Raw genomic sequence first — 12,680 nt, forward strand, 5'->3', positions numbered from 1 at the left:
GAATCCAGCCAGAGGATGAGGGAAGAATGGAAGGTGAAAGGGGTCCTGGGGAGTTTGCCTGGAACTGCCACCAGAGCCTTTTACTTGAATCCTATTGGTCAGAACTTAGTCACGTGGCCACACCTAAATGCTTGAGTGGCTGAGACAAAAGGTATTTACTCTGCATAGGAAGGTACAGAGTAAACACTGTGCATTCCACTCATATAGAAGAAGAAAGAGGAAGACGGGAAGATGGCAGACGGCTTCTCCGCCACGTATGAACAGATGAAGAGAAACATGTATTAAGCGTGAACCAAACTTCTCACATTGTGCTTGATATTTTATATATGAGTCATTTCTCCCCAAAACCCTAGGAGGCAGACAATGTGTGACATCATATGGATAAGGAAACAAGCTCAGAGGCGTTGGGTAATTTGCCCCAAGTTACACAACTAGTAGGGTGTGGAGCTAGGACTACAAACTTTGTCCTGGACTGAATGTTGGTGTTCCCCCAAATTCATACGTTGGCATCCCCCCAAATTCATATGTTGGAGTCCCGCCAAATTCATATGTTGAAGCCCTAACCCCCAAGGTGAGAGTATTAGGAGGTGGGGCCTTTGGGCGGTAAGCAGGTTTAGATGAGGTCAGGAGGGTGGGGTCCTCATGGTGGATTAGCCCCTCTATTACCAGAGCACTCTCTGTCTCAGTCTCACTTTCTCTCTCCCCTTGTGAGTACACAAGGAGGGGGCAGCCATCTCAAGCCCGGAAAGGAGTCTTCACCAAGAACCAAATCCACTGGCACCATGATCCTGGACTCCCCAAGATGTGGTGTTTTGTTACCACAGCCTGAGCTGACTGAGACAGACTTCAGAGCGTTTCCCACTGCTTCCAGATCCCTTGGGAGTCTAAGAGCAGAAGGTGGAAGGGCGGGAGGAATGTTCAACCATCTTTTTCTTCTGTTCAGACCAGCTCATCAGGCCAGGAAAGGAAACAAGGGTTGGGAGGGAAAACAATTAGTAACTTAAAATATGCATTTTCCTCCTCATTTTTAAGTCTTAGGGTGAGGGGTGCAGATGGAGCGCAAGAAGGCACCCCTGTCTGGTCCTTGCTGGTCTGCCCTCACCAGAGCTGAAAACAGGTGACTGTTCACAGGATAGGTGAGGCTCTAAGGGCTTGGGCAAGACCCTCATTACTGCTTCTAGGCACCCGTTCTCCCATCCATCCCATCAAAGGAGGAGGATGGGCCAGAGCAGGGCTCCTCATGCACTAGAATCCTTGTGGTGCTTTGCAAAGAATATTTTTTTTCCTTCACATGGGTATTTCCCACTTTCTCTCTTCCATGAGGTTCCAGAACCACCTATTATAGCCAATGAGCTTTCTTTATATCTTTTTAATTTTTAAAATTTTATTGTGGTAAGAACACAGCACGAGGGGACTTCCCTGGTGGCACAGTGGTTGGGAATCTCCCTGCCAATGCAGGGGACACAGGTTCGAGCCCTGGTCCGGGAAGATCCCACATGCCGCGGAGCAACTAAGCCCGTGTGCCACAACCACTGAGCCTGCGAGCCACAACTACTGAGCACACGTGCCACAACTACTGAAGCCCGCCAGCCTAGAGCCCGTGCTCCGCAACAAGAGAAGCCACTGCAATGAGAAGCCTGCATACCATAATGAAGAGTAGCCCCTGCTCTCTGCAACTAGAGAAAGCCCGCACGCAGCAACGAAGACCCAACACAGCCAAAAATTAATTAATTAATTTAAAAAATAATAAAATAAATTAAAAAGAAGAACACAGCATGACAGCTACCCTCTGAAGTTTTTATGTATACATTATACACGTAAAATGTACTAAGCAGACCTTTAGGACTTACTCATCTTGCTGAACTGAAATCTTCTGCCTGTTGATCAATAACTCATTTCCCCCTCCCCCAGCCCCTGGTGACCACGATTCCATTCTTTGATTCTATGCATTTGACTACTTTAGATAACTCATATAAGTGGAATCATCCTTCCGGAACTGGCTTATTTCACTAAAGCATAATGTCGTCAGTGTTAATCCATGTTGTTGTATGTTGCAGAATTTCTTTCTTTTTAAGGCTGAACAGTCTTCTTGTGTGTGTTTGTGTATCCTGTCTTTATCCATTCATCTGTTGATGGACATGTGGGTGGTTTGTACATCTTGGCTATTGTGAATAGTGCTGCAATCAACATAGGAATGTTAATATCTCTTCGAGATCCTGATTTCAGTTATTTTGAGTAAATACCCCGAAGTGGGATGGCTGGATCATAGGGTTCTACTTTTAACGTCTTTTTTGACACACTGTCTCATTTTATTCAAATACCAGTCTGCTCACACATGGTCCAAGAACACCCAAATAATAAAACAGATATAATCACATGTTAAAGATTGGTCTTCAAACATCATAGCCAATGATGCCACGCTTGTCTATGATCTTGCCAACATAAAACCACCACCACACACCTCAGTGGCCACCAAACCATTGAGCAGAGCTTCCTTAACTGTGAGCTGTTGGAAGCTACCAGTTTGAGCACTATTGACAAATTTTTTTCAAGCTCTGAATAGCTGTAGGGAACCCAGCAAGGTTGGAGGAAGCAGCTCAACCTTGGCATAGTGGCAAAGTGTGGCCAATCAAGGCTTTGAGAAAGTCATAGCAGCATTGACCAGTGCCGGGATCTTCTCTGCGCGGTTACGGACAAACTGGGCCATGGTTCTAGGACGGAAAGTCCATCGCCCTGACTGGCCGGCTGAATGTCACTGCCAGGAAGGCTATTTTTAATTTCTTGAGGAACCTACGTGCTGTTTCCCACAGCAGCTGCACCAATTTATATTCCCACCGACATGCACAAAGTCCACAACTACTGAGCCTGCGTTCTAGAGCCTGCGAGCCACAACAACTGAGCCCACGTGCCACAACTACTGAAGGCCGCGTGCCTAGAGCCCGTGCTCCACAAGAGAAGCCACCGCAGTGAGAAGCCCGTGCACCGCAATGAAGAGTAGACCCTGCTCGCTGCAACTAGAGAAAGCCCGTGTGCAGCAACAAAGACCCAACGCAGCCAAAATTTATAAATTAATTAATTTTTAAAAATACCAATTCTTCCGAAGGTAGCTTATAAATCTAACATGATCCAAATAAAAACACTCAGAGGCATTTTTTTTTTCTCGAACTAGACAAGCTGATTCTAAAGCTTACGTTGAAAACATAAACAAGCAAGAAGAGCCAGGACGAGTCGAGAAGGGAGAGCGATGGGGGAGGTACAGCCCCATCAGATGTCCTAAGCTGCTGTGAAGTCTCAGGAACCACCCCCGCACGCCTAGCACGGGCCCATGGACGTAAAGTGGAGAAACAGGACCCCACCATACCGAAACTCAGCGTACAAAATGCATCCTCTCAGATCTAAGAGCCGACAATGGATAATTTGTTTTTGTTTGGCTGTACCACATGCGTGGCATGCGGGATTTCCCGAACAGGGATAGAACCCACGCCCACTGCAGTGGAGGCACTGAGTCTTAACCGTTGGACCTCCAGGGAAGTCCCTGACAGTGGATCTTTCAAGAAATACTATCTGAGCAACTGGGCAGCCATCTGGAAACAAAGAGAGATGGATCCAAGCTCTCACTGATCACCAGGACAGCCTTCAAACGGATCAAAGATTTAAATTTAAAAAAAAAGAAAATATTGGATGAATTCCCTTGCCCTCAACAAGAACAAGAGTCGCAGGTGGGCACAGGGCTGACCAGGAGTAGGCTGGACTCCGAATAATTACCAGGTGTGGGGGTTAGCACTGATTAACCCACATTATCCTGTGCAATCCTCAGATGGTTTATTGACCTCCGTTTCTTGACCGGAGGCTTAGAAAGGTAACTTGTTTAAGGTTACCGACCTGGTTACTAACTCTCAAAGCGACCCATCCAAGGCCACCCCAGAGTCTGGAGTCCTCACCGTGGCTCCACTGCTCCCAGCTGCAGGTAAGATTGACCGCCACCGGCAAACGGGTCATGGAAGCAGGGCACCGGGCTTGATGGAGGCAGGAGGGTGGGCTCACAGGACGGGTCAAGGAGTGGTCCTGTGTTCGGAGTTTGGAGACTGTGGTGGAAGCAGCATTCATGGGGAGCAGGTCAGGAAATTGAGCAGATTGGCCTCAGATCAGAGAGAACGGTGGACGCTGGTGAAAGCCAGGGACCCTCAGAAGGGTTGGAGGCCAAAGAGTTGGAGGACTGGACCAGGCTCAGACTGTGAAAGGCCTTGAATGCCAAGATCATAATCAGTACCGGTCCCGTCACATGAAAGTTTGTAAGACATCTACAGATGCAATCCCGCTGGATCCTCAGGCCAACCTGGTGACATGGGCTTGTTTGTTTTTTTTTAATTGATTTATTTAATTTATTTATTTTTGGCTGTGTTGGGTCTTCTTTGCTGCATGCGGGCTTTTCTTTGTTTTTTTTTAATTGATTTATTTTATTTATTTATTTTTGGCTGTGTTGGGTCTTCTTTGCTGCATGCGGGCTTTTCTCTAGTTATGGAGAGTGGGGGCTACTCTTCGTTGCGGTGCGCAGGCTTCTCACTGCGGTGGCTTCTCTTGTTGCAGAGCACAGGCTCTAGGCATGCGGGCTTCAGTAGTTGTGGCTCACGGGCTCAGTAGTTGTGGCTCGTGGGCTCTAGAGCGCAGGCTCAGTGGTTGTGGCACACGGGCTTAGTTGCTCCGCGGCATGTGGGATCTTCCCGGACCAGGGCTCGAACCCGTGTCCCCTGCATTGGCGGGAGGATTCTTAACCACTGCGCCACCAGGTAAGTCCCAACATGGGCTTGTTTGAAAACAGATGAATGAAGGGAGCAGAGGTTAAGGGCCCTGCCCAAGGCCACGCAGCCTGGAATAAAGCCCTGGGTCTCGTGACTCCAAGCTCACTGTCTCTGACCTTGCAGCATACCTACGGGCCAGGAGTATATGCACTTTGTCCTCTCAACAACCTGGCAGCGGAGGAAGGTCTCTCAGCAGAAGAGGGAAGGCGTGCTGGGCAGTCTGGGGACAATCGGGACCTGCAGGAAAAGAGCACGGTGGAGGTCGAGGGGCCTGCGGGAGTATGGCCACAGGGGCCGTTTCCTGGACGCCCAGCTGCCCCCGCGCTGTGCAGCCCTGGTTTGCCCCCTGCCTCTCTGGCCTCTTCCTCGTCTCCTTTGCTGCTTCCTCGTCCAGTCCCCGGGGCCCGGCCCCGAATTCTGCCCTCTTCCCTCTTTTGAGGAGAGTGGGTGAGGGCTCACCCAGGGCGAGGGATTCAGGACCACTTCCACACCCACAACCCTGATCCCTTGCTCAGTCTTGTCTCCTGAGCTCCAGGTGACCACGTTCTGCTGCTCCAGACGTTTGCCACAGACACCAAAGGCAACGGGTCCACCCTCCCTCCCCACCGCACGCCAGCTCGCCCTCCTCCAGGGCTCCCTGTCTCAGTCGACAGCAACCTCAGGGCACCTGCTGCTCAAGGATCCGAGGGTCATCTCTACCCCTTGTTTTCCATGACCCCTATGTCTTAGCCAACCGGTCCTCCTACGTATGACTCAGATCAACCAGCTTCTCTTCGCTCCCCCTGCCACCCACCTCGCTCGGCAGGTCAACTGCTCACCAGGGGGTCTCTTCCGTGGCCCCCTTTCTCCACTCTTCTAGCCAAACAGGACTGTGTCTGCTCCTCTGCTTCAATCCCTCCAGGGTGTGTCCTCATAAAACCTTGCACGTGAATGTCTGCAGCAGCATCGTTTACGGCAGCCAAAGAGTGGAAACAACCCCAATGCTCATCCCTGTACGAACGGATAAAAAAGACAGGGTGTCTCCGTACCAGGGAGTGCTATTCGGCTGTAAGAAGGAATGACGTTCTGGTACGTGTCACCCCATGGATGAGCCTTGGAAACACGATGCTGAGTGAAAGAAGCCCGCCACAAAAGGCCACGTATTTTATGATCTCGTTTATGCAAGAAGTCCAGAATAGGCAAATCTATAGAGACAGAAAGTAGACTGGTGCTGGCCAAGCGCTGGGAGGGGCTGGAGGAAGATGGCAAGTAACTGATAATGGATACGTGGTTTCCACTTTTTCCATGAAAAAGTTCTAAAATTGATCGCATAACCTGTGAACATTAAACACCGCTGAATGGTCTGCTTTAAATGGGTGACTTGTGGGACTTCCCTGGCGGTCCTGTGGTTAGGACTCCGAGCTTCCGCCTCAGGGGGCACAGGTTCGATTCCTAGTCTGGGAACTAAGATCCCACATGCTGCATGCTGTGGCCAAATAAATACATCAACGGGTGGCCTTATGATAGTAAATTGCATCTCGGTAAAGCTACCCTTGAAAACAAAAACAAAAAATCCCAACCCTTCCAGGGTTGCCCACTTCCAGCTCCTTCTGTGGCTACATGGCCCTGCTTCATCTGGCCCCTGCCTCGGGACTTGGTTGGAGGGAGGTGCCTATAACCCCTGAGCCCCAGCGTACGAAGTCTCCAAAGGAACACACATTCTGTGAGTCCACAACCTCTCCTTGCTCTCCTGTGAAAAACAGATCTATTTTTCTCTGTCTCTCAGATCTGACCGGGAGAATTTGCATAACATGTAGATCCAGTGTCTTAGGAGTCATTTCCCGCACGCGTAAATACAATTCCTCGCTCACCGTTCCTAGTTATCCAGGCACTTTGGAAAAGCCAGACGTTCTCACTTGAAGGTCACCTACTGTAAGCAGGTCAAGGGGACAAGTGTTGAGGAAAGGCAGACCACTGTGCCCATCCTCTTTCTCCTTCCATGTGTCACCTCAGCAGCCCCAGCGCGGCAGACTGACTCAGAGCGCTGGGGAGGAGCTGTCACCACCGCCCCTCCACAATCATCCTTGAAGACGAGCTTCTGTTGCCATCTCCCAGGTCACCAGGTGTGAAGAAGGTCGGAGGGCTGCTCTGGGAGGAGCTCAGGGAGCAGGCTGCAGGCCACTCACCCACCACAGCTTTCAGTCGTCAAAGGCAGCCGAGCCGGCCCACTACATCCCACGGTGCAGTCTCCCCAAAGGCGCTCCCACCCAGACGCCTTCCCCCGCCAGAAATGACAGACCCAGGGCTGGAGGGGGACACAGACACCAAGAAACTTGTGACCAAACTGGTAGTGCAAAAGCAGCCATTTTCCCATTAATTCTGAGGCTATTCTGAGGCCATGAGTCAAAACAGGGCAAAAAGCCTCAAGGAGGCTGACAGTCACTGCCTGAAGTTTTCACTTCAATGGCCCCTTCTGGAAACTTCTGCTCGGCCAGCCTGGGTGGACCCTGAGCCCAGTGGCCTCCAGCAGGGCAGCGCTGGGTCAAGTTCTCTCTCGCGGTCACTGCAGAGAAGGGGAGAAGTGGAGACTCTCTCATCCAAGCAGGGCAGCCACAAGCGAGGAAGCGTGCTGGGGCTCTGTGTAAGAACAGGATCAAGAACGTAAGTGGAAATTCCTTGGGTTTGGTTTCTTTCCTGTTCTCTCTCTAAACAAGTCTTATTTGACCTCCTGTAGCCAGCTCTATGGGTGGTGACAGGCCCAGTGTCATCCCGAGGCAGCCCGCTGGGCCAATGAGTTTGCCGTAACGAGTTGGGACACAGACTCCTTCAACATGGCTTATTCTGTCCTTCTGTCCTTTATTTATTTAGGTGGGAGGAGGGGACGAGAACCAAGCCAGCCGTGCTTAGTCCTTACGAGGCACTGAGACTACACCAGTTTTCAAACTGTGGCCTGTGGCTTCTGTCGGAAACACCGGGCGCTGCTGGTGCCGCCCACGCAATCTGAGGGTGGCGTCTGGTGTGTGGGACTCTGCACTGGGAGGAACACGCTCACAGGGATTCTGATCAACAGTGATGTGGGCATCGCTCTTCCAGGGGCCCAGTGAGATCCCCATGGTCCCCAAGGAGTGAGGTGAGTTGGAAATAAGGACACAAGTGTCCTGATTCCCTGACAGAATCTTTAGGTTTCTACCTTTAAGGCGAGGGGAAAAAAAGAAAAGATACAGAGTGAAGAATTCATTGTATGTTTATTATTCACAGTTAATCACTACCTACCAAATGCTACCCGCAGAGTTAAAGGATTAAGTACACAGGTCTTTTTATTTAAACACTGATTTTCTTTTAAATATATACACACAAAACTTAGTTCTGCAAGGCTTCATGATATACACCAATTCCAAAATAAAACAATCAAATGGTCCAGGTGCAGAATGCCAGAGATTCCTCGTATCATCAGCAAGGAGAGGAGAAGCTAGTGGACAGGGGTGATGAGAGGCGGACGCTCTGTCTGGGAGGGCAGCGCCTCCTGGGCCCCAGGCCACTCCAGGCCGAGTCCGGCTCCATAAGCAGAGTCCAGGGGAGACGCCCACCGACCACTTCAGAAGCCAAAGGCCGCCACCAACTCCCAGCGGCCCCGTTTTTGTTGTGGGAAGGGTGGGGAGAGGATGATCACAGGCGTGTTACCACAAGGGACAACAGGCCAACAGGAGACGGACAGAAAGAGCTTTGCAATGGACTCAGCCTTCCTATCGTTCCAATCTTCCTTCCAACTGTCACTGTGTCACAGATACACTTCCTTTTCAGGGGGTCGGGTGGAGCAGCTATGAACACAGCCCGCTGTGAATGGAGACATGAAAAACCACCCAGCTGCTTCCTGAATGCGGCCTGAAGCTCACCTGGGCAGCTCAGGTGGGGGACACAAAAGGTGAAAGCCCTGAACAGATACCCCTAGATTTCAGACCAAGAAAAATGAAGGGAAAACGCTCATCCTGCCCGCACACCCCACCCCAGTGTAGGAACACGGTAGAACCTGATACAATTTAAACCTTCCTGCATTTGAAACTTGCTGGCTCCAGGGACTGGTGTCTGGGGGTGTCTGCGGCTACGGGGGGCACAGACAACACCTGAGACCGCAAGGTCAAGGACCCTGGCCCCCCTTTCAGCCAGCTCCAGTCAGACGCGGGGAGGGCTGTAACCCGGTCCCACTGTGCCCTGGGGCTCCGGCTCCCTTAACCTCCAGGGGCTATAAATATTAAAGTTGAACCTTAAAGACTCTGGCTGTGCACAGGCAGGACGCCCACACCCTCATCTCACTTGTCTCCTCTTCCCTACCCTGTCCTCACCTCCCCCGAGGGAAAAAAATATTTACAGAGTAGGAAACAAACTGGCTGTCTTTAACTTATTTTTAAAACAAAACAAATAAAAACCACCACTCATAAGCAACCCTTGAAATAAGGCAGAAGGCACTAAGAAAAACAACATGCTCAGGAACACCATCGGAAAGGGAAACCAATGTGCAAGAGAGACACAGGTTCGGGGCCTGGCTCGCAGGAAGCCCTGAGGGGCACACTCACCCCCACGCCCATCCAACTCTGACACAACATTCTGGTGGGGCCTGGGGGCTGGCTGGCAGGTTCCCACTTGCCCTCCCCTCCTCCGGCAGAAGCTAAAGGGCAAGGGCCGCCCACTCCCGGCCCACTCCTGTGTGTGTGCACGTAACGCAGGACACAGAAGTGGCTGCTCTTTGTCGTCCCGACTAAAACAGACATTTTGCATAGAGAAAATATCAGCCCACGTGGTTTCTTTTCTTTTATTATTGGCATCAGCTAGGACTATATGTGGCATTAAATGTCATGCACTGATGGACAGAAGAGGAAACAGGATGAAAAAAAGGACAAAGGAGGAGGAATAGGAGCAGTGGTGAAAATTTGTAATAAAAACTCTTTTCTTAATTTATAGGTAAGTTTTGGCATTGTTATATCCAACTCCCCCTCCCCCCCCCCCCGAGTTCCAACCGAAGTGAGAGGGTCACCAGGTGACCCAGCTGGGCATTCTGAGCTCCCTCACAGGCTGCTGATAGACGCAGCTGATGGGTTTAATTCTTTTGTACGTGTTTAAAATTTTTCGCTTTCTTTAAATAATCTCTTGACTCTTAGACGTTCCGGTTCACGGGGGTGACGTAATTGCGTGGAAACATGCCGGTCTGCCCGTGGCAAGCCCCTTTCCACCAGTTGGGGTCTGAGTTATCCATGACGTGGATAAAGTCTCCCCGACGGAATCCCAGCTCTCCATCCTCTTGGGGATCAAAGTCAAAGAGGGCTTGGACGTACGTCGGTTGCTGCAGAAGAGGGGCAGGGAGAAAACACACATTGCATCCCTGATCGTGGCCAGCCCCTCGTAAGCGGACCGGTGATGGGGAAACTGAAGTGTGCCAGCCTTTTCACATTTCCTGAAATAACCCCTCACTTCTCCTCCCCTCCCCACCAATTCTTACAGTTTACTCGAGGTGGGTGTCGTGCAGTCTTCACCAGTGCTCAAAACCACTTGGGTGTCCCCACCGTGGAGGCGGGTTGCACCCCAGCATCAAGCAAAGAGCAGCAGGTACTGCTTCAAGAGGAAAGAACTTCGGAAACAGCCAGCGGGGTTTTGTTTACAATCCCAGATGTGAAAATGGTTTAGTTCCTATCACTTTATCACTTAGAAAGTCCTTAAGGTTTTATACAGTGAGAAGAGTAAAGGCTTGAATAAAATAAGGTGGTGTTAATCACTACACGTGGGAAGGATCTGAAGAATGGGTGTGGACTTCACTCCCTTACAGTAGGATTTTCCTCAAAGTTTACTTCCAGGCAGAGAATTTGAGGGTGTGTTAAAGACCTTCTTCCAAGAGACACAAGGTAACTAGCAACACAATGCTTCAGAGAAGCAGCCTCTGGAAAAGACAAAACTATTTTTTGTTTCAAACTTCAAATCTCTAACATGACTTAATAATGAACACAGAAGGTCCAAAAGGAACCTTTTAAAAAAACACCTGCTTGCCTAACGAGCTATTCTTAATTGCTAAGAATGATCCCAATGTCTCTTACGAGGCTTACCTGTGGCACCTGCTCTATGTCCCGGAGAAATATCTGCTGGTTTCTGGAGACGGATGTAGATCTGTGATAATCTACCAGCTCATTCAAAGAATTGAACTTGACCACCCAGAGGAAATACTTTCCAGCCCCATCTCGGAGCACCTTGAAGTGCTGTACATCATTTCCAAACCTGGGGAGGGGTAGAGGATACACGTGAGAACAGGCCAGAGGGCTCTGTCCCAGCTACCCAGGGGCCACCTGCCCACCAAGGAGGTGTCCTGGAGAACTTGTGTGCTGGCCATGCCCCTCACAGGCTGGGTGCCCAGGACTGTAGCACAACTTGACTTCCTGGCTGGAGAGCACCCTGAGACCCGCCATTAGGATGACAATTACCAGTGACAACAGAAAGAATCCTCGCCAGACAGGGAAACCCTGTCAGTCTGTCTAATTCTGAAAACATCTGTAAATAAAAAGAAATGTCCTGGGCTTCCCTGGTGGCACAGTGGTTGGGAGTCCACCTGCCAATGCCGGGGACATAATGCCTCTATGTGCCCTGCACTGTGCCAAATGAAAAACAGAACTGAAATCTTGTGTGACATTTGAAGACTACAAAAGGTAAGATAGGAAATAAGGTGAGGAAAGGAGGGTTGGACAACTTCCAACAATTTTCCTGTAACTGGGAAGAGTTTAAAGTCATGTCTTCTACTCGGGGATTTTAGCTCTACTTAAGGGGAAAAGATCTCAAAAGCAAAGAACATGCTGGGACAATAAATAAAAGGCCACCCCCCATAAAAGGCTTCTCTACCACCTGGTAAAAAGGCAAATGCTCTCTTTACAATGGCCCAGAAAAACAGCATGAGCCTGGCTGAGTGGGAATGGCCCACCACCGTCGTGCTGTCTGCCTAGAACATCAGCTCAAACAAGGCCCTGCCTGTCCCACTCTCTGCCGAGTCCTTGAGGTCCACACCAGCGCCCAACCCTCAGAAGACGCTCTATGAAGATCTGTTAAATGAACGACTGAGAGTCTCTCCTCCCATCGCTGGTACTAAAGCGTAAATACTTCTTAAAACCAACCCAGCAGGTGGCAGCACTGAGCTTTAAGGAAGCCACTGAGTACAAGTGCAAAGTGCTTAGAAACAGCACTATTTCATGGGAAAAACGGTGGATGAGGAAGAAAGCTTTATGAGGAAGAAGAACATACTGAAATGGCACTCTTGGGCCCGTGGGAGCCCACTCCCACAGTGCAATGCAGGTGGCTTCTGAAAGGGGTACAGGTTCCCTAACGGTGAGCTGTTAACTACCGCAGTTTTTCCATTAGACTCAACACCTTGAAACTCAAGACTGCACACTCTTGAACCTCCTTGGTGCAGGTGCTTGTGTTGTTAGAGGTGGTTATGACACCTGTTTCAAATTTTATTTCTAAAGCAATAAATACATGAACTCTTTAAAGGTTTTATTTGATAAAACGGAAGGGTCTGGGAGGTTCCCGACAGCCAGCGCACGAGCATGGGTGGGCAGGCAGCCAGCGCACGGTCATCAGACAACCGAACCCGAACTGCCATGGGGTTTTTGGCCATCATTCAAGGATTAACTGCTTGTACTCCTTGTCCTCCACTGTTCGATTTATACTCAGGTCAGTATAAAACGTTAAGGAAAACAGAGGCGGAAACACAGGTTAATGAGAAGCATAAGGACTCTTCCACCTCAAGGTGCTCGCAGCCCACCAGGTCCTCATATGCAGGTGTTTAATTAAGCACATCAAAAAGCCACTGTTTCTAAGCATATGGGAGTAAGGGGTGCACGGGAACTCTGTACCTTCCACTCAATTTCGCTG

At 50.0% G+C, this 12,680-nt stretch overlaps 1 protein-coding gene and 1 pseudogene across 1 annotated transcript in view; both read right to left on the bottom strand.

Moving 5' to 3' along the window:
* Window positions 1-1,966: 1,966 nt before the first annotated feature.
* On the bottom strand, window positions 1,967-2,846 carry LOC112410462 (ATP synthase subunit g, mitochondrial pseudogene; annotated as a pseudogene).
* Window positions 2,847-8,004: 5,158 nt separating this feature from the next.
* GRB2 (growth factor receptor bound protein 2) overlaps window positions 8,005-12,680 on the bottom strand; it is a 69,828-nt gene continuing 65,152 nt past the window's right edge. The window contains exons 5-6 of the mRNA XM_024760809.1: window positions 10,868-11,036; window positions 8,005-10,113 (exon numbers count right to left, since the gene is read on the bottom strand). Of these exons, the coding sequence (XP_024616577.1) occupies window positions 9,928-10,113; window positions 10,868-11,036 (355 nt within the window). The 3' untranslated portion in view covers window positions 8,005-9,927. The remainder of the gene's footprint in view (window positions 10,114-10,867; window positions 11,037-12,680) is intronic.

The sequence above is a fragment of the Neophocaena asiaeorientalis genome, unplaced genomic scaffold (genome assembly GCF_003031525.2).
Source record: "Neophocaena asiaeorientalis asiaeorientalis breed wild unplaced genomic scaffold, Neophocaena_asiaeorientalis_V1.1 scaffold30, whole genome shotgun sequence".
NCBI lineage: Eukaryota > Metazoa > Chordata > Mammalia > Artiodactyla > Phocoenidae > Neophocaena > Neophocaena asiaeorientalis.